Here is a 21909-nt window from a genome sequence, read left to right on the forward strand (position 1 = left end):
GATGGGATTCCAAACAGTTTATATGTACATATGTATGTATAACCTTGACTTTGATACGTATACTCGCTTTTATTGTTTGCATACTAACAGATATTCGGAATTAGTGCACTTACTTACTTACATTTATAACAATCATTTCTATATGATTATGGTAAAGCGATTGAATTGAGCAGATTATAAGAGTTAAAATAAAAGTTTACCTTGTGGTTCGATTAAGAAAGTATTACTTATGTGTATGTGGCTATCAGACTTATGAGATACGAGTTTTTGAGTTTCGTTTTCGGTGACGTAGTTCCTCAATGCAAATATCAGATTAGCTGTTACTAGATGAAGAACAAAACACGGCCAGGTGAGAAAATTTTAATCAATCTCGAAACCGAATAATTTCGATGCTATGTTGCAGAGCCTCGTTGATGATCGAACTATTTTGGCAAGGGATCGGTTGTCGCAACACTCGGGCTGCCAGTTCTCTGGTAGCATTCGTGGCGCGTGCATCTTGCAATCTTTTAGCGATCGATATATACATATATTGTATATATAGCTGGTTTGGGAATACCCAAGGAAAACTACTAGAAAGCGAAGTCGGGAGCAGGCAGGAGCAATTGGATTTCATCGTGGCAACCTGAGGACAAACGGAAGACGCTGTGGAGCTGCAAAGAGAAAAGGCGCTCGAATTCTTCCGAGTCCTGACCTTTGTGCTGCTGTTCCTGATCATCTCCCTGTACCTATATCGCTTCGCATTCTAAAGGACCAGCGCTGACTGCCTGGGGTATTTGGGTGAGGATCGGGTCCGTTGTGTAACCAGGCCAAAAGGGGAGACAGTGAGTCTAATTTCATTTTCGATTTCTATTCCGATTCGGCTCGCCCGATTCTCGTTCTCGATCTCTCGGTGGGACCTTGACGTGGTGGTGGGGTCTAATTAAAGCCACAGCCAAGATGCCCAAATTACCAGCGGTTGGCATTGATCTTGGTACCACGTACTCGTGTGTCGGCGTCTTTCAGCATGGCAAGGTGGAGATCATCGCCAACGACCAGGGCAATCGCACCACGCCCAGCTATGTGGCATTCACGGAGTCGGAGCGTCTGATCGGCGACGCGGCCAAGAACCAGGTGGCCATGAATCCCAACAACACGATCTTTGGTGAGTCTCGTCCACAGATCTTGGCCCTGCCACAGATCTCTTTTTGTGATCTCTGCCTGGGTCTCGCAATGATCACTTTTAATTACTGCGAACATTTTCATGAATGAACTGTGCGCATATTTTCTTTATTATCTCGCATTCAAGTTTATTTTAAGAAATTCTCACTCACTGGCGCCAAAATGCATTTCACTCCCATTGCGCGAGAATCTCGCCTCCCACCAAAGTCCAAATCCATTCCCATTCCCCTTGCCTACCCCATTCCTTTGGCCTGGTGACACCTCCACTTGTTGTGTCAGTTCTTACAGCCTGCTTTCCCGCCTCCCGGGGCGCGGACTATGATGCGGATTTTCACCCTGCCAATGGCATTTGAAGTCGGTCTGTGCCAACAAAAACTGTTGCCATGTTTATTGGCCTCATTTGAGTTGGCCAAATAAATGAAAAGGAAAATACGTCCCAGTGCAAGTTGTTATGGATTGTCAGAAATGTTTGCTTTCGCATAAATATTTTTAATGGCTGTGGAATGTCGCATATTTTTCTGAACAATTTTTTCTGAAATATTACTCTGAAAATTGAAACTACTGAAATAAATAACACTGAATGATATAACTAGATTAATTTGAGTAATTGTTAGTTTAGCTATGATTCAGGGAATTTTAGGGACTTACATATAATATTGAGAGTATTAGTAATTCCCCAACTAAATGCTCAGTGTAGAGACTGAAATATCCCAAACATTCTAACCAAGCCAAAATGCGTGAATTTGTCAACTATAATTTCTCTTCATTTATGTAAATAGTAATTCAGCATTAGTTTAGTCGTTTCTCTAAACACTTTCCATGCACCCATCCAAAGGATTTGCTGAGCAGATCTAATGCAAGCGTTCTCTCTATTTCTTGTACTTTCATTTCAGTCTCAGGGTCCGTATAGAAATCCTCGTAGAAAGCCTAGACACCTGCCCAGAAACACAATACAAGCCCAAAATTCCAGACACAATGCCACATATTATCCCACCACCCCGTAAATGTTAGCTAATAAAGTAAATATGTTGTCCAAGTGCGCTGATGTGGTTTCATTGGATTCTGATCGAGTGATTCTGACTTGCAGATGCCAAGCGGCTGATTGGCCGCCGTTTCGACGACGCCACCGTCCAGTCGGACATGAAGCATTGGCCCTTTGAGGTGGTCGCCGAGAACGGAAAGCCCCGCATCCGGGTGGAGTACAAGGGCGAGCGGAAGAGCTTCTATCCGGAGGAGGTGTCCTCGATGGTGCTGACGAAAATGCGGGAGACCGCCGAGGCCTACTTGGGCGACTCGGTGACAGATGCGGTGGTCACCGTTCCGGCGTACTTCAACGACTCCCAGCGCCAGGCCACCAAGGATGCGGGCGCCATTGCGGGATTAAATGTGCTTCGCATTATCAACGAGCCAACGGCGGCGGCCATAGCCTACGGCTTGGATAAGCAGGGCACCAGCGAACGAAATGTCCTGATCTTCGACCTTGGCGGCGGCACCTTCGACGTATCCATACTGACCATCGAAGATGGCATCTTCGAGGTGAAGGCCACCGCTGGCGACACCCATCTCGGCGGCGAGGACTTCGATAACCGCCTGGTGAACCACTTCGTCCAGGAGTTTCAGCGCAAACATAAGAAGGATCTGGGCCAGAACAAGCGAGCCTTGAGGCGCCTGCGCACCGCCTGCGAAAGGGCCAAGCGCACCCTCTCCTCGTCCACCCAGGCCAGCATCGAGATCGATTCCCTCTTCGAGGGCGTCGATTTCTACACAGCGGTGACACGGGCCCGGTTCGAGGAGTTGAATGGGGATCTGTTCCGTGGCACCATGGAACCAGTGGCCAAGGCGCTGCGGGATGCCAAGATGGACAAGGGCCAGATACACGACATCGTCCTTGTGGGTGGCTCCACGAGGATACCCAAAGTGCAACGCCTGCTGCAGGACTTCTTCAACGGCAAGGATCTAAACAAGTCCATCAATCCCGATGAGGCGGTGGCCTATGGAGCTGCCGTGCAGGCGGCCATCCTCCATGGCGACAAATCGGAGGCAGTGCAGGATCTGCTCCTGCTGGATGTCACTCCTCTGTCTCTGGGCATTGAGACCGCTGGCGGAGTGATGACCACGCTGATTAAGAGGAACACCACCATACCCACCAAGCAAACGCAAATCTTTACCACCTATGCGGACAACCAGCCAGGTGTGCTTATCCAGGTGTTCGAGGGTGAGCGGGCGATGACGCGGGATAACAACAGCCTGGGTAAGTTTGAACTCTCGGCCATTCCACCGGCGCCACGCGGAGTGCCCCAGGTGGAGGTGACCTTTGACATCGACGCCAATGGAATACTCAATGTGACGGCACTGGAGAAGTCGACCGGCAAGGAGAACCGTATCACCATCACCAATGACAAGGGCCGTCTCTCCAAGGAGGACATCGAGCGGATGGTCAATGATGCGGAGGCTTATCGCCAGGCGGATGAGCAGCAGCGCGACCGCATCAATGCCAAGAACCAGCTGGAGTCGTACTGCTTCCACCTGCGCTCCACTCTGGACGATGAGCATCTGAGCAGCCGGATTACCCCTGCGGATCGGGAGACCATCCAGCAGCGCTCCAGTGAAACAATTGCCTGGCTGGATGCCAATCAACTGGCCGAGCGGCAGGAGTTCGAGCACAGGCAGCAGGAACTGGAGAGGATTTGCAGTCCAATCATCACGAGGTTGTATCAGGGCGCTGGAATGGCACCGCCTCCACCCACCGGAGGCTCCGGTCCAGGAGCAACTGGTGGCTCGGGTCCTACCATTGAGGAGGTTGATTAGTGAAGTGCAACACTAGTTGATTTTAAAATTGTTTGTTATCGCTGGAATCTCGAAAAATCTTTCGTTCCTCAAATAAATTTTAAGTGTTTGAGAGATCTAATTACTTATTTTAATACGAAAATAGGCTCAAAACGGTTGGGTTTTATTTTTTATTAGATTTGGGATTGGTATTGCCAAAGTAAAACTCGATGACTTGTTGAAAACACAAAATTGCATTTATTTCTATATACTCCCAACATCAACCAACACCGAACTCCAGATATGTGTCTACTCATCGTATGTATAGCATAGTTGAGTACAAATATGCACATACTTATGTATGTGCTTGTATAGATGTATATGTAACGATCTTTATAGCTGCTGCAATTCGTACTATTGAGAACGGATCTATAGATAGGATAAATCATGGAACCAAACGATGTAGAGCACATCAACTACGGTCAACAACCTTGGTATCAAATATGAAATAATATTACCATCGAGTAAGTAATTTACATTTGATCTACACATTTTCGATTATTGTATTCAGTTGAAACGCCTCTGTAGAAAAATTCGTAATTCGTAAATTAAAATTGACTATGCACATCCAGCAATCGGAATATGCGTTTAGATGACTATTTCTACAAAGAACCAAAGAACATCTCTTTCCTGGCTTAAGTTGTCTTACTTTGATCTATTAACACTTTTGATTTATTTCGTGGCGTTGGCTTAACGTAATTATTGATTTAGCTAGAACAATCTGGCATATTCCGATCATTATCAGTTATCAATTATCAATTATCATCGTGAGTACAATTTACAAGAAACTACCGTTGTATAAACCGATTTTGTATAAATTCATATTGCGTATATTGTATCAGTACTATCTCACACTAACGATAAACACTAGACTAATTTAAGCTAATCAATTCATGTTGATCTAGATAAGTGAAAAGCCAAGTGGTATATCAATTCTTCAGCAGCAATTCAAATCGGACTACACACTTTTTTCAAAACCCCTTACACTTGGCCTTGTATAACTTCTACAAAAAATGTATGACAATATACACACACGTATAAAATGTTTCGATTTGCTCCGCTACGCATTATAATACACACAAAGGCTGCCTAGTTTTTGGGAACTCACTTATCGCCTAATATTACAACTAAGCTTAGCCTGCCTACAACACGTTTGACGTTCAATTTGAATTAATTTTAAGTTGCAACGGGCTCCTATGGCAACACCTTGCCTACTACGCAAATTAGATGAGAAATCTTCGATTACTTACGACCTAATTTACAAGAACTCGGGCCTACTTATGCACTAACTTTATAGGGCCTCAGTCGAAGAGCTGCAGGGGCCGTGGTATCCATTCGAGCTGCCTGGCGATGATTGGGAGGCAGCCGCCCTCAAGGCGGCCCCGGCTCCAGAGGAACCTGCTCCTCCGGCCTGGGGCTGTATGAACTGCTTTAGGGTTGCTTCCAGCCTGGGAGGATACTGTGGATAGGGGTTAGTTACTAGCCATGAAACACATCCATTGGGAAATTTCGAATTTATCATTTATTGCCCAGGTGTTCCAACTCACCTCCTGGTTTTCATCTAGCGATGGCAGCAGTTCGTCCAGTGAGTTGGGCGTCAGGGGACTGGGCGTGGCCATGGTGACGCGACTGAGGGCGCCGTGTTGCATCAACGCCTCGCCAATGACAATCTGCGGCTTGTTCTGGGTGAGATGCTGCTGCTGCTGCAGGCGGGCCAGTCGCAGCTTCATCTCCTGGCGGATCTCCTTCTGCTGCGTCTCCTTCTCGAAGCGCATCATGCTGTAGCTGCGCACCGAGGAGCTGGTGCTGTGCACCGACGCTAGACTTGGTCTTCGAGAACCTACAAGACGAGGCAGCCAAAAGAAAAACAGTTGGTGGTCAGTCAGGCGAATCGATAATGGGACATTCGGATGGGGTTGCTGTATCAAAACTGAGTGAGTATCGGAGCGTTTTGGTTAGAAGAAACGGCGTGGTAGAGAAAGATAGTAATTTAGATATGAGAAAGAAAGGCGACAGCGATGCAAAGCCACAGCGAAAGATCATTCCGATGCGATTGAAAAGCAAGCTAAGCGAGTGCGAGTATCTGTAGACTCCTAAACTGCTGATTTTTTCCAAATTATATTATTTTGATTCAAAGCTGTGTGCAATTGGTAATTTTACTTTAAAGACGATCTTTTACAAATTCTCAGTTCAAATAATACATATTTTAATTAATTTTAAAATTTAAACTTATTGGTTGCACTTGTTTTTAAACCAGGTTCGATATAGAACATATACAACATGTACAATTTTCTCCTTTAACTTTTTTTATACATATGTACACATGTAACTAATACTCGAGATTAAATTACGTATACGACAAGTGGTGCCCACGTATTGACCTTTTCCCTACATCTAGTCCCAAAATGTTGGCTAACAATTCGCTAAACTTGCCAAGGAGCTTGCAACTGGTTTGTACGATAAGAATGAAGACAAACAGGAAATTCATACACGAAAAGTTTCTTTCAAAATGATGTCATCTTTAGTTGAAAAATTCAAGGCGCACAGGAAGAAAAGTAGAAGACGTAGAAGAAGAGCAAGAAGCGCAGGACATTCACATATAGAGTTGCGGGATTAACATATATGGAAGAAAATTTTCATATCGTTTATCGATTTGTGTGTGTGTGTGTGTGTGTTTGTGAGAGTGTGTGTGTGTGTGAGGGGCTTCGAGGACTCAACCGAATAAGTTCAGGCAAAGGTCAGCCGGAGGTTGAGTGACGTGGAAAATCCTGCCGGCAGACAAGTATCCTTTGCTGCCAGCAGGATGCATGCAATTGCAAGTGTGTGCGTGTTCTTGTGTCTATGTGACAGATTGGTATAATTTGTTGTAATTTGCAATAGTTGAATATATTAGCTAGTAAATTGTGTGGGATTATGCTATATTACATTGTTTTCTGTGTAAGTTTGGTTAGATTTTCTATGAACATAGTCACCGCCATATTGCTTCAATATCATCTTGTCGAAATGTATTACTCATCATCCTTAGAATCCGTGATTTTTAACAACAATTCCTTTACATAAGTTATACGTTTAATAATTAGTTTGTGGCTTTGTGCGCGTGTATTGCGTTGTGTTTGTGTGTGTGTGTGTCTTGGTAACGATAGAAAAAGTAAAACAATTTAACAACTTGGTATTTGGAAACAGAGGGAGCTCGGAAGCACATTTAACATCGATCATCAAGAAACGCAAAATTTGTTTTTTAGTTTATCGTTTTTAACTAGACAAAGTTGTCAATTTAAACACTAATTAGACAAGCAGGGGGATAGGGATAACCAACGCCAATGTACACAAATTAAGTTTCAACTGTAAATAAACTGAGCTGAATTAACGATACATGATTACGTGAATAACTAAATTTGCGCGATTTAATTATGGCAACATGAGGCATGATTTTATTACGAATTCTGATAACTATGCAGGGGAGGAAATTCCTTTGAGCAATGTAAATGAGACACCAAGTATTCCGTAGTCGAGTTTTTCCGGTCATGATAAATAAAACATATAATCAAATTCCATTCGCCGAAATTTTTTCTTCTAATTGAATTACAGATTCCCATGCTATTTAACAGAACGAATTTGTTAGTACTTCATTTGGAATGAGTCTAGCATTTGCATTTTGCTCGTATAATAAAGAGATAAATATATGTGAGGTCATCTTTTGCAAAATGTAATATCTGATAAAACAAAGAGTTCAGCTCACAATATATTTTCAATTATGTATCTAACTTCTTTCACAGAATAGATGGTTATAGATGGTAAATATAATGGTAGGATTCAAATATACGGCAGTCTATTGTCTGTATTTTTTAAACGCAACAATTCAACAATTTAAAGGTCGTACACTAAAGACTGAAAGATCTAGAGTTCAGGGAAAGATAAATGAAAGTACAAACTAAGGGCTAGCACAGACTTTGAGATTGATCTCTAAACAGGAGAGGATGCAACCATTGAACAGATACGACTAGCATATAGTTGACTTTGTTTTTGTTGTGATGTGGAAGTGTTTCTATTTTTTGGGTGGACATGACGATACGGAATGCGGATGGGTATGGGTATGGGTATGAGCAGACCACAAGATCGTACAAATGGATGCGGGATGACTGATGCTTGAGTTGATTTACCGCAAATCGTGGCGTTTCACTCGCCGGCGTGGGCAGTGCGCCAATTTGCAGGTGATGCAGCTCGGCGCCAGTGGCGAATCCGCCGCTGGAGTCGCCGCCATTGGTGTCGGCATCGCCGTAACCACCAACCACACCGACATGGCCATAGCCGTAGCCGTAGCCACCAACACCAACACCACCAGCACCACCAGCACCACCAGCACCAGCACCTGGATGAGCCGGATCGCTATCGGCATGGGCATGGGCATGGGCATCATGGGCATCATGTGCATGAGGGACTGTTGTGCTGGGTTCTATGCTATGCGGACCGCACTCATCGTCCTCATCCTCATTGCCCCCAAAAGTGTGATTCTCAATGCCATTCATGCCCAACAATGTCCTAAATCTATCCTGATTCCTCGACCTCGCCGGCGACAGCTCGAAGCTGAGCAGATGCCGCTGGTGGTTCAGTTGCTTCTGCAGGTGGCGGTTCATCGAGAGCGTGCTCTCGCAGCTGCGGCACCCACTCCCACTCCCAGTTCCACCGCCACCACCACCATCATCCAGGTCGTCCCGCGAATGCTGGCTGCAGCCCGCTCCGGATGTGTGCCGCGACGAGGCCCGGGAATTTTGTTTGGACACCGCCGCTATGTGACACGATATGAGCAATATGGCGGCCGATCTAGCCGCACCTGTTCGTGACGTCGACACCAGTATGCCCTTCGAGCCGCCGCTTCCAGACGCCCCTCCTCCGCCGGCCCCGCCTGCCACGCCTCCGGCGGCACCCCCGCCCAGTCCGCCGGCCGAGGCTCGTCGGTTGCCATAGGAGCCAATCGATCCCGTCGACCGGATGCTGGAACGCGACGACGGACGCGCCGAGTGAACGGTAAGCGGTATCCCTGAAATCAAGGCCATACATTTATGAGTAAGCTATAAGTATAAACTACAAGCTAACCAAAGAAGTAAGCAAGAAGTAGGTATATAATGGAGATCACTAAATATCAAAAAAGAAGAAAAGACTATATACCCATAAACTAATAATAATATATGATACAATTGTTCTATTTCAGTTTACAAGAAGATGGATTGCTAAGCTATTTAATCCCTAACGAAATTCTAAATTATAGTTTACTACTACTTTTTGATGATTTTTGTCCAATTGTTCTAACAACTCACCTGTATCGCTGGAGTACAGAATGGGCGGCGGAATGCTGGCATCTCCGTAATTTCGATGCCGCGGATACTTCGTCTTGCTGAACAGATGCAGCACCATGCAGATGAGCCCGGCCAGAACCGCGATGCCCGTGGAGACGCCCAACAAGGTGGGCAGGTCCGAACTCAGTTCGCTGAGATCTATAGGCGTTAAATGATTTCTTTTAGAGGTAATGATCTAAGCACTATATAATTACTTTATTATTCAAATATCTTGTTCTACATTCCTACGTAAGCATATATGTTATAATTAGCCATTTCAAAACATTAAATTGATCCACATACATTCGCATTATTGGCATAACAATCTTAGGGAACAGTAGTGAGTGCTACCTATACTTTGTGCGCTCAAAAGTGTGCTACGATATATTAGCTATGTAGTTTGGCAAGGAACATTACCTGGAGTGCAAAAGACACGGCGCGTTGGCTTCACGTAGCTCACCGAGTGAAACCCGCTGGCACACTGGCACATCGCATTGTGCCGCACCTGAACACAAAGGGAGTTCTCGTCGTTGTAGATGCAGGTCTCGTCGTAGAAACACTGATCGCCCAGTTTTTTAGCTGTCAATTAAGAGGTAATAAATATACATGTATATGTATATAATCTACATGCTGAGAAGCAACGTCTTACGTTTGGCGCAACCCTTTATCAGTCCAAGTTGCACTGGGTAGTTGCGTTCGCAGCTGCAGGTTAGCGTATCCTTGTCGCAGGATACGTGCAGCAGCTTCACGTCACACTTTAGCTCGTTGCACGGCGCTCCAATATATTTCCCCTTAGCTGCAATGCGCAAAACCAATTTGCATTAACAATTAACCCGACTCTAAAAGAATGCATGTTAAATTAATGTCAGGCCATCAAAACGACCAACAGCCTGGCGCTCAGTTTAAGGACTTATTCCGCTTCGGATGGTAGACCATATCTGAATATTCCTCTTAGTTGGTATTTAAATCAAATTGTAAATGGTAAACATTTTAATTTTTATTTTAAATTTAATTATAAATATTCAAGCCGAGAAAAGTATCCATATGCACTATAATTAGGTACATATGTGTACTAGAGTTCAAAGTGTTTGCTCAACCGAAAATCACAAAATTTAATTTTCTTATAATACGAAATGCAATCCTCTTGCACATTAATAACCAAAATTACCAAAATATGTCCAAAATAGATTTGTTGACGTGAGTCAACATGCAAATTGCTTCAAAATTGAATATTTAAATGCGCACCGCATATCAATTGCATTAAAATCAGATATTATCCGCTTACACAGCTATGTTTTTCCGCCATGGCCAACCTACTATGGGCTAGCAGCGTGTGCTTTGGTATTTTATGATTCCCGCATCATGGCCAAGATAAAATGGATGGGACCGTGAATCATACTCGTACTGTTGCAACCGCTGCTGCGGCAGATGCGGTGCCAGGTGGACAGGGCGTGCCAAAAGTAAAAGTTAAACAACAACTGGGGAAGGACCCGAATGGCGAGTGGATGTTGTGCAATTTATGGCTCTCATGATCTCGGCGGTTTTGGGGGCTTGGTGCTCCGCAACCGGGCAAAGGTCAATGCAAACCCAAGCCAAGTGCATTATCAACACAACTTCCATTTATTTCGGTTTGCAAGTGCAGCAGCCACAAATATTCATTTACGAAATGGGATTATACAAAGCAGCGCACAGATACGTTTTCGCAGCAAGTACTTGTATTTAAGGACTTAATTAAGTAACTGGTATGTATATATTTTGACAAAGTTGTTGGGAACCCTTAAAGCAACACAATGGGGATCAAATGTGCAGTTGGGAAAGAAATAAAAAACCAACATTTTATGTATAATTTTGCTGAGTAACGGGTATCTTATAGTCGGGGATCTCGACTATAGCATTCTACCTTGTTTTAAAGTTTAAAATGGAACTGTTAAATCAACTGTTGGACTTGGAATAATTTGGCGCATATGAGTTATTCTCTCTTTTCATTTGTTTTATAATTTCCCAACGGCTTTGAAAAGTTTCTGATAATTTAAAAGTATTTAAACGCACCTGACTTATTATTAAGCAAGGCCTCCAATTCGTCGACGTCGTCTGGATAACTGCCATAGTCGTCATCATCAGGCACATTGGCGGCATCACGCTTCCGCGTGCGCTTCTCGAGTTGCTCACGCTGTTGCTGCTGCGGCGCTGCTCCATCCAGGTCCACCGTGCTGGAGATGTTCAGCAGGGTCGGGATGGCAGCCGAGTCAGAGGACGAGGCTAGGACAGAGGCGGACACGGAGGCGTGGAGCAGCAGGAGGCAGCCGTAGAGGAGCACGGCCTGGCCCAGTTGCATGGCCATCAAGTGGCAGCCGTGTGGATGCAGCTGCTGCTGCTGTTGCTGATGTTGTTGTGGCTGCAGTTGCAGTTGCAATTGCAGCGCCATCAGCTGCAGTCGCCGCCGTAGACAAGGCAACGTTAACTTCGCCATTTTGTCATTTTCGCACCGGCTGCCGCTTCTCAACACATTCGCAATTGTTTGATAACTTTCGCCATTTGGCCAAAAAGTTTCCGTTTGCGTCGTTAGCAGTTTCAGTTTATGTTTGGTTTGCAGCTCGAGTTTCGGTTTCGGTTTTCGTTTGCGTTTTCTTTCCGCTGGCTCAGTGGTTTATAGCTTGCTTGGACAAATTGGCCAAACCCTGATGCACATTACGTATACGTCATGCTGCACATTACGTATACGTCGCCGGCCCTTGTTGTTGTTGTTGCTGGTGGTGATGGTGGTGATGGCGATGGTAGTGGTGTTGGTACTGCTGCTGATGAGGATGTTTAGCCTTGTCCCGCCTGCCGTTGTCGAGTGGCCAACTAGCTAGCTGCCTGCCCTGCATGATAATTTTATATAATTTGCCCCCGCTGCCACAAATCGGCTCGAGTGGGGCTTGTTTTTGTTGGTTTTACTTCTGCCGTTGCGGTTGCGGTTGCGGTTGCGGTCAGCAGCGTCATCATCTTCGAGTGACCCACTAATGTGTGTTGCATGTGCAGCACCTCCGTCTGCCGCCGCCTTCTAGTCGGGCATTAATTCCATGCAAACTGCAGATTTATGGCACGAACTTTGCGAATCTGGGTTGGTCCTCTTACGGTCTGTCGTGGCTCGTTATCCCGAGCTGAAATTGCACGGAAAAAGGTCAAACATATAAATTTGTTCTTTCACTAAAATAACCATAAATAATATGAGTAGTGCGTGCTATCACATGGAATAATCACGCAGACTAGTCGTTTGAAAACGTGCAGATAAAAAAAACGATTTTATGTTTGTATAGCCGCCAAACATTTAATTGTGTTCTTTCACGAAATTAAGCGAAATATATATACTCGATTTATATAAAGTCTTGGCAGGTAAAAAGGGGTTAAGATAATTATCTACAATTCTAAAACAAATTTAAAAGAAAGAAAACATCTACACAGCTGGCCCAAAGTAAACGAATGTATCTGTGTACTTATATATTTCACAATATTTACATTTAATTCATGAAAAACGAGATTCGAATGCTCGGTGTCTATATAAACCAGAGAATTAGGCTTTCTTCGTTTAGATCACTACATACCCCCAAAACGAATATGAAACTTCTTCTGGTTCTGGCACTGACAGTCTTGATAGCCCACGTGGTTGTGGCCCAGACAACTGAATCCCCTGACGATGGAGACTATTATTATGATGATTACTACGATGGGGATGAGGACTACGATACCACAGGTGAATCCGAAGACACTACTACAGAATCTGGAGTCGACAGTACTGGCAGCGTTACTGACGTCGACAGTGCAACCGACTCTGGGGTGGACGACTATTCCTATGAGGACTATGAGGACTCTAGTGATGTTACGGAAGCACCAACTGCCGCTCCAGTAGCCCAGAATAATAAGGGGCCTGGAGCCAGGAAAAATAACAACAACAACAACAAGAACAAGAATAAGAACCAGAACAAGAACAAGAAGAATAACCAGAGGAACAACAAGAATAAGGGAACAGCTAAACGTGGCAATGCCGCCGCTGCCAAGAAAAATACTAACAAGAAGGCGGCTAAGAAGCAAACACCTGTTGCCGCCGCCAAGAAGCGGGCAAATGCTGTGGCCAACAAACGCAGGCGCTCTGGATAAACCAGATCATGTAATCATAGCTACAATTTATAAAGAATTAAAATTATAAAAAAATATTGAAGACAACTCGTTTCTATCCCAAACAATTCGTTTTTTATTATTAGTGAGGGTTTGTATTTATATTTAATAATGATTTACTTATCAATATGATTTACTAACTCAAAAATTCCAACTGATTTCCAGAAGGCAATACAAAATTTTCCAAATTTGATATCGTTATGTGTTGTTTTATATACTTAAAAATTCCACTTTGATAAAACAAAAAGTTATATATCGTTTATTTTTGAGCGAAATAATTTTGAGGAGTTTAACTTTATATGTAAATGATTTTGGACATTTATAAGATTACTGTGTAGTCGACTAGCAGGTCATTCGACTATTTACCTCATTCACCTTTTTAATTAATTTTAACCACACAAGAAATTATTCAAAGATCCAGATACTACATTTGTGAACGGAATAACCTTGACTCTTTTTTATATAAAAGAGCTTATATTACTTATTCCTACTCTAACACGAAATATAATTTGTTAAGTTCAACATATTTCAACCGAAAAATGTTAAACAAATATAAGTAGCACACACAGCTGTTCTAAGCCATTGAAAATTAAGACGAGGAATTCAAAAACAAATATTTACATTGTACAACTGTACATAGAAATGAATGTAAGAAAGCTATATATCTTTTTCAATTTCTTCTGCGCAGGGAAAACTAGAGAAAAAACTTGCAGAGTTTTAACCTCATAAGTTTATACCTAAGGTTACCTATCTGTTGGTTGACTCTATAGACAAAATGAGGCTGCTTTTGGTTTCAGGCCTGGTCATATTGGTTGCATTCGTAGCGAGTGCTGATGACTCTGACTATTACGACTATTGTGATGACAGTTATTACGACTATGATGAAGACTGCAGTACAGCAAGCAGTGTTGGCGTATCCGGTAGCTCAGAAGATGATCCAGCTAGCTCGTCGGAAAACTCGGATACTAGTGCCTCCGGAGACAGCTCCTCCGCCGAAGCTTCCGATAGCTCTGAGACTGACACAGCTAGCTCGTCGGAAAACTCAGATACTAATGCCTCCGAGGACAGCTCCTCCACCCAAGCTTCCGATAGCTCTGAAACTGACATAGCTAGCTCCGTAGAAAGTTCTGTCGGTAGTTCCGCCGCCGTTTCGACAGAAAATTCAACTCCAGCCAAGGCAAATACAGCCAGGAAAGCCGCAGCCCGCAAGAATAGACGGCGCAGGCGCACCACCTTGGCCCCAAAACGCTCCACCACCGCTAAGCCCAAACGCAAGGCAGTGGCAGCTGCGCCCGCCAAGAAGCAAACACCTGTTGCCCAAAAGAAGAAGACACCTGTGGCAGCCAAGAAGAACGCCAATACTGCTGCCAACAAACGCAAGCGCACAGGCTAAGCAGCTCGCAAAAAAGTTAAATCGGTCATAACCATTACACACTTTTAAGAGGACCACAAGATATCTTGTAAAATCTACGTAAATTTGGGCATTTATCATATGTGGTATTCTGTACATACACTCCATAAATAAAACAAAGATGAAGAAGACGATTCATCCTACACCAAAAGTACTTAGTTGTACCTTTGCTGACTGGCTTGCCTTAAAACGCTTAAAGAATATATATTCTATATTATATATATTCTGTAATAGATCGTTAAATCAAATTTGTATTTTAATTAACTCGCTTTCGGAAAGGTACAAATCTTTACTATCCTTTTCTGTACACTTAAAATTCGAAAAGAAACTATAACTAAAATTCCTTGAACAAAACATTCAAATCTGCCGCAGCAGAATGGAAAAATGGTTCTAGTGGCTTAGTACACCAAATGTATGGAATTTAGACAATTTTAAGCCAGCTGCATTTTGCTGCATACTTTAGGAGCTCACATTTACATTTCCAAACGCTTTGGCGCATTGTGTTTCTATTTAGAAGAAAGCCAATAGCAACTATAAATAGTAATTATGCACTCATACATGTAGACATAAATGCACAGGGACACTTAATTACTGATGCGCACAGGCGACAATCATTTACTGGCGAAAGGATAACGAAAAGAGAGGAGGCAGAGTAGCGCCATCGGCTGCCACAATGGGTCCATTGTTTTCGATTTCAATGCCGACATTCTGGCAGTGGCATTGCCAACAGAAATCCCGTGTATCCAGTGCACTGCGGCCCAGATGAAAGCCACTCCGCATCCAAGTGTTTGTGTTTGCCCGAGAGAGATCCAATCTTCCAGTGTGTTGGTGGCGCGAAGGCACACTTTCATAGACACTCCCACACCCACACACACACACAGTTGTTTCCTCTTGTGACACCCGCTGTGCCGCTTAGTGAGCCAAGTGTGGCAACAATCTGAATCATCGTTTTAGTTTCCCCTTACAACCAAACCACCAGATCAGCAGGGTTAATGGGTTCGCCGGAAATCTGAGGTAGGAATGACCAGAATCAATATCTAACCAGGAAATGAAAACCATGTTGAAAAACATCGAAAATACTATGTATCTACTAGATATGCCATATATCTACTAGATACGGTGTATGTATCTACATCTACGCAGGTGTCTAAAATTATGCATTAAATTTGTTATATATTTAGTAATAGCGCACAGATCCCCAGCTTGTACAGGGTATTACACCACACTAACAGCATTTGCAATTGTAGACGATGGCTGACGTAGAACCAAAGAGATGGTGGTGGTGGCGGGGGCAGGGGGATAAGGCTGCTGTAATATCTGTGGCTGTGGCTGATGCCTTAAGAGGAAAATGCGATAATGTGCGCTAAACAATGAACAGTGCAGAAATGGCATAAAAATAGCCAGAAGTGGGATATAAAGTGGGACGCAGCGGCGGGAATTATAATGGAATATGGTTTGCCTCCGAGGATGATAACGGACAGGATGATGGCGGTCGGTGGTGTTGGTCTTGTTAGCACTTACAATGATGTGCTGATGATGGCAAGTGCCCGATATATGCAGATTGTAGGTGTGGCTGCTGACGTTGATGGGCACCTTTGAGAAGCAGATCGTCACATTTTAGATACTGCTTTTGACATTTACATGTTTTGCAATGCAAATTTGAAGGGGCACAGACTTGTGCTCAATGAATTGGAAATTTGTACGAACGAAGCCGATTTAAGTCCTAAGTGGAAAATCGTTTCAATTGGGAGACATTCATTCTGCATATATCACGAATTTATTTTATATATCGGAACTGTGATTAAGTTGTGTTTTGTAGTTATATTTCTTCCAAGTTTATATCTTTAACAATATTTGGCTCATATATCAGGCTTTTAGGACTTTCCCCTTGCTCACTTTTTTGATAACAATCTTAAACGCCCAACAAAGACATAAACTTCCTCCTTGTGGATGTATAATTTGAAAAACAATTTGCATTTCCTCGGAGGCAATTTATTTTCCATTTCTTCGAAGCCGCAAAAAGTGGCAGAGAGCAGGGAAACTAAAAGTTTCCGCACTCCAAAGAAATTTTCTCTAACAAGGCATTTAGTTGGCAAACAAAAATACGTGCATATTTCTAACCCGACGGTGGGCAGAATGTTTATGTAATTACCGACACGTTCATAAGCGATGGGGTTTTTGTCAGCAGGACAATGGGCAAAGGACTCGGAGAAAGCGAGCGAGTCACTAGCAAAGAGCAGAGGAATTTATGTAAGTGCGAGGTATTTTTATGTCTCGGCGAACCATTAAAATGTGCATAATGCAATCCCTTTCCCAGCACTTTGCATATAAATTTCCACCGGCTGAGGCAAAAAGCGGCATAGCGGAAATGCAAGTCCAATAACAAGCGCAACCGAGAATGAAAGGGATTGGCACCGGCTTAGTGGACATTGCATACACTACAGTGGAATACTAAAAAGGGGCCTTCGAATTTCATTTTCTGTCAGGCAGAATCACTATTGTATTGCATACAGTTAGGTTATAGATTTCGTTTTGAGTATTTTTAGTAGCAAATTCATTTAATGTAATTGACATTTATGTAACTAGTTTCAATGTCCAACAATACTAACAAATAATTTGAAATTAGGATTTGAGTAATATTTAATGCCTGACTAAAGAAATTATTAAATAAATAATAATTTTAAATGCCAATTTTGTATATGCATTCTAATATTCCCATTCCTTTTGGATTCATAAACCTTCCTTACTCCACGTAGCCCAAAATAGCTTATTTTTCGAGTGCCCACACTTGCAATGCCAATGTGAATGAACGCACATCCTGCTGCGTCTGTGTGTGTGTACTTGGGCGTACGGGAGGTTGGAAGGGAGAGGGACAGCGTTACAGTAACGGTAACGGAAGCAACGAACGCAAACATCATCCTGCATTCTGCATCGCCGAAGCCTGGCAATCTTACTGTCTCTCTCCCTCTCCGAGAAGAGAATTTCAGAGAGAGCGGGAGAGCGGTGCGCCTGCCCCTAGAGAGTAGCGTTGCTTCTAGCGGTACATAGGACTTTGCGGAAACTGCACTCGTGTGCGTGTGTGTGTGGGGGTCCTACTTTTAGGCACTGATAAAGGCAAATTTACATACGCCGAAATGACCCACCGCCCCCAGGCTCCCGCCCACTTGGTTTCGGCCACGGCTTTTGGCTTCTTATGTGTCGGCGATGCCGATGCCGTTTAAAATGTAGGTTACACACAGCGAAAGAGGACCCGCAGACGCACACAAATCACATTCACACAAAAACATTCGCACACATTCAGAGCGGGAGAGAGAGAGAGACTGGCGCACACATGCACGTGTATACGTATATGCAATATATTTTAGCACTTTCCGTTTTCCCTTCGGAACGTGTCCTGCTCTAAGGTAATAAAAGTTTTACAATTTTTTGGTTACATACACACAAACACCTAGCTATGCGTGTGTGTGTGTGTGTATTTGGCTTTTGTCTTTCACTGGGGGCTTCAGTCAGCTGGGCCTTACAGATTTTGATTCCCACAAATTCAAAGTTACGGACTCCGTGACCCGTAAAAGTATGCTACAAAAACGAACTATTCGCCAGCTTTGCGAGAGATTAAAACGTGAGAAAATTAAAAAGAATTTTTTGCCAAGCTTTAGAGAAGGGATCATAAATAAGAAATAGTTTTACCTTTTAGATTTTTTCCAGGAATTTACTTTAATTAAATTTTATCTAAAAATTACATTTACAAGTATGTTATTAAATGGAAAAAAATTGTCGGTATTAATATATTTCATTTTTGGGGAGTCGTACATGCTAATTCTCCGCAGAAAATAGTAATGCAAATTCTGATTCTCCAGTCTCGAACTTTAACAGAAAATACTAATATTGTGATTATCTATACTAAATGAATTATTTATTTCTTGTTAAATTGCTTAATAGAAATCAGGAAACATACTGCTTTCAAGTAACTGCTTTAACTTTACTGCTTTAACTTTGGATTAATTTCGATTTCTATATTCAATTCATTCAATTGGACCATTTTGAAATAATACAAAAATTATACCCAGATTTATTTTGCTTCATATTTCAAAAAATGCTTCCACAAATAACCTCTTGTTCGTTTCTCAAAACGCAGTTTTCGTTTTACGTCAATATCCAATTACACCTTAAGAGGCATTCAAGGTCTTCTAGCATCCTGCTGCTTGTGCCTTTCCACGAACATAATTTATATTGTTTTTGTTGACTTTTTGATGACTGTGTGAGTTGGTGAGCGGCGGAATAGAGAAAATGTAACAACTGTGACAAGGGCAGGAAATGCTTCTCTAGGCCCATAATACTATACAGATTTCAACCAAAAACACATACATACATATATATACGCCAACAGCTATGTATTGTATATGTATATGTACATGCTCGTCTGGGAGTTCTTGTTTTTGTGTGGGGATTCTAAAAAGGCTTGCCAAACAGCCAATCAGGAACCAATCAGCGATAAATCAAAGTTTGATTTCACTTTTAGCAACGTTTCTACCTTTTTCGGACTGCTTTTCCTCCCGCTGCCAATTACCGAAACATTGTGTTTTCGCCTATCGAGTTGAAACTTTCACATAATTCGCCCAACTTGGCGCTTTAAACATTTAACTTTTGCCAATTTAGCGCAGGCAAAAGTTTTTGCCTCATTGGCACGCACACACAAACACTATTCGTTTAATTTTTAATGCACTTTTAATTGCGTTTTCTTCAACGGCGCACTTGTACGGGTTGCAGTGCATTAATCCACGTCTTATAACATTCCCAGATATCTGTGTGTTGTCTAGTTCTTGCTGGTATAAAAAAAACCATGCGTTTTGGGAATCGAACTTGTGCGATTGGCGAACTTAACGGTACTGAGCCGAACCCACAGCTGTAACGGTAAAGAACGATGTGTGGGCGAGGACGACGACGACAACGATGCTGCTCCTTTGGTGGTTGCTTCACATCTGCTCGGGGTCCTTTCGGGATCTCGTGCTGTCCCGACTTTCGACTCGGAGGAGAGCGGGCCCAATGCAGCAAAACTTGGCGTAGGTTCAAGTTCCGACGAGGGGATGAGACTTTATGTCGCTGACCAGGACACAGAGAGAAAAGAGAGAGCCGAGAGCCGACAGATGAGTGTGCTTCCTAATTGTCAGCTGTTTAGCAAATTTAAAAATAGAATTTTGCCCAAAGAGCCCTAGACACGGTTTAAACTTCTTTCCTAGTAAAACTTGCCATTTAAATCTTGATTATTTGTTGGACGGTTTTGTATTTTATTTAAAACTTCATAGCATCAGAAGGAAGTGTATTTAAATTTTGTATAGTACAAAAAAAAACACATATTTTTACTCCCAGTGATGATCACTACGGTCACACTAGATGTATAAAGTACCTGTATAACCCTGTGCACCCTGTGCACGCAATAAAAATGTTATTGTTATCGATATTTAAAATATTAATACAAAATCAAACTAAATCTCTTAAACAAAAAAAATTTAAGTATGATACTGTATTCACATTAAGAAGCTTAAGTGAACGCAAATAAAATTTCTTTTTTTTCAAAGTCATTTTCTAAAATCAAATGCGTTTGAAGACGTACAACTTTTTTGACGGAATGCATATCAAATAAAATACTATAAAAAGAAAACAAAACAATGTTGATAAGCTCGTGTACAAAGTTTGTATACGAATAAACATAAAAATATATATCCCTTTCAGTGTAGGGTAATCAATTTCTTAACAAGAATTTTATATTGTATTTTAAATATTTTTTATAAATAAATATTTTAAAATAAATATGATAACATTTCAAACACTTGTATGAATAACATTATTTGTTCAAGAGGGATGGGATTCGATGTTGCAAGTAATCAGACTTAAGATCACATACACTTCACTCACTGCTCGACCGGAAGGAGAGATTACTTGAACTATTTTGCGACTCGAAATTAGAAGACATGCCTTACAGTCCTCACTAGAACTAGTTGGGAATTATAGGGCTACAAGAAAATATTTTTCCTAAGCAAATATTAAAAGCGGCAATAACTATGTGTTCCGCCAGTAAGTTAAACATTCTTCAGGCTTTAATTAAGACAATTTTTACTACTTTGTGCAAGTAACACATACATACATACAGACATACATACATACATACATACATACATACATACATACATACATACATACATACATACATACATACATACATACATACATACATACATACATACATACATACATACATACATACATACATACATACATACATACATACATACATACATACATACATACATACATACACACATACATACATACATACATACACACATACATACATACATACATACATACATACATACATACACACATACATACGCCGGTACATACACTACTGCATACATACATACATACTTACATACATACATCCATACGCCGGTACATACACTACTGCATACACATACACTCACCGCTCGACCGCTAAGAGAGATGACTTGAACTATTTTGCGACTCGAAATTAGAAGACATGCCTTACAGTCCTCACTAGAACTAGTTGGGAATTATAGGGCTACAAGAAAATATTTTTCCTAAGCAAATATTAAAAGCGGCAATAACTATGTGTTCCAACAGTATGTTAAACATTCTTCAGGCTTTATTTAAGACAATTTTTACTACTCACTTTAAAGACCTCACTATTTCACTCACTAATATAATTATGACAAAATAATAGATTATTATTTAATTACTTACACCTCGAGATTAATTTAGTAGCACTTTGTATACAATAACTATGTGTTCCAACAGTATGTTAAACATTCTTCAGGCTTTATTTAAGACAATTTTTACTACTCACTTTAAAGACCTCACTATTTCACTCACTAATATAATTATGACAAAATAATAGATTATTATTTAATTACTTACAGCTCGAGATTAATTTAGTAGCACTTTGTATACGAATAAATATATAAATATATATATATCCCTTTCAGTGTAGGGTAATCAATTTCTTAA

General features: G+C 42.0%; 3 protein-coding genes across 7 annotated transcripts; 2 read left to right on the top strand and 1 right to left on the bottom strand.

Annotated features, from left to right (window-relative positions):
* The first annotated feature begins 436 nt into the window (after nucleotides 1–436).
* Nucleotides 437–4059, top strand: LOC6545627 (heat shock 70 kDa protein cognate 1). Of its 3 annotated transcripts, none has more exons than XM_015158467.2 (3): nucleotides 437–777; nucleotides 926–1141; nucleotides 2052–4059. In XM_015158467.2, the coding sequence occupies exon 3, from the start codon at nucleotides 2299–2301 to the stop codon at nucleotides 3964–3966; it is 1668 nt and encodes a 555-aa protein (XP_015013953.1). In that variant the 5' UTR covers nucleotides 437–777; nucleotides 926–1141; nucleotides 2052–2298; the 3' UTR covers nucleotides 3967–4059. The 3 variants fall into 3 exon arrangements, with proteins under 3 accessions (XP_015013953.1, XP_026832753.1, XP_001972689.1); XM_026976952.1 differs by having other exon boundaries at nucleotides 438–788; nucleotides 2246–4059; XM_001972653.3 differs by having other exon boundaries at nucleotides 438–777; nucleotides 2246–4059.
* A 124-nt stretch (nucleotides 4060–4183) lies between these two features.
* On the bottom strand, nucleotides 4184–12014 carry LOC6545628. Of its 3 annotated transcripts, XM_015157638.2 has the most exons (7): nucleotides 11367–12014; nucleotides 9967–10113; nucleotides 9735–9896; nucleotides 9300–9476; nucleotides 8816–9022; nucleotides 5532–5824; nucleotides 4184–5443 (listed from the first exon to the last, which is right to left on the bottom strand). In XM_015157638.2, exons 1-7 carry the CDS (start codon nucleotides 11785–11787, stop codon nucleotides 5276–5278), a joined length of 1575 nt encoding a protein of 524 aa, XP_015013124.1. In that variant the 5' UTR covers nucleotides 11788–12014; the 3' UTR covers nucleotides 4184–5275. The 3 variants fall into 3 exon arrangements, with proteins under 3 accessions (XP_015013124.1, XP_015013123.1, XP_001972690.2); XM_015157637.2 differs by lacking the exon at nucleotides 4184–5443 and having other exon boundaries at nucleotides 5760–5824; nucleotides 8145–9022; XM_001972654.3 differs by lacking the exons at nucleotides 4184–5443; nucleotides 5532–5824 and having other exon boundaries at nucleotides 7124–9022.
* An 810-nt stretch (nucleotides 12015–12824) lies between these two features.
* LOC6545629 (pre-intermoult gene 1 protein) lies at nucleotides 12825–13512 on the top strand. The gene has a single exon (XM_026976955.1). It carries the CDS (start codon nucleotides 12825–12827, stop codon nucleotides 13452–13454), a length of 630 nt encoding a protein of 209 aa, XP_026832756.1. The 3' UTR covers nucleotides 13455–13512.
* The last annotated feature ends 8397 nt before the right edge of the window (nucleotides 13513–21909 follow it).

The sequence above is a fragment of the Drosophila erecta genome, unplaced genomic scaffold (assembly GCF_003286155.1).
Source record: "Drosophila erecta strain 14021-0224.00,06,07 unplaced genomic scaffold, DereRS2 tig00000021-arrow-pilon, whole genome shotgun sequence".
NCBI lineage: Eukaryota > Metazoa > Arthropoda > Insecta > Diptera > Drosophilidae > Drosophila > Drosophila erecta.

Coding starts and splice junctions, on each gene's coding strand:
- LOC6545628 (XM_001972654.3), bottom strand. CDS start 11,787: ATGGCGAAGTTAACGTTGCCTTGTCTACGGCGGCGACTGCAGCTGATG. Junction 9,897..9,966: donor GATAAAGGGTTGCGCCAAAC/GTAAGACGTTGC, acceptor CTTAATTGACAG/CTAAAAAACTGGGCGATCAG. Junction 9,023..9,299: donor TCTGTACTCCAGCGATACAG/GTGAGTTGTTAG, acceptor CCTTGATTTCAG/GGATACCGCTTACCGTTCAC.
- LOC6545627 (XM_026976952.1), top strand. CDS start 937: ATGCCCAAATTACCAGCGGTTGGCATTGATCTTGGTACCACGTACTCG. Junction 1,142..2,245: donor TCCCAACAACACGATCTTTG/GTGAGTCTCGTC, acceptor TCTGACTTGCAG/ATGCCAAGCGGCTGATTGGC.
- LOC6545629 (XM_026976955.1), top strand. CDS start 12,825: ATGAAAAACGAGATTCGAATGCTCGGTGTCTATATAAACCAGAGAATT.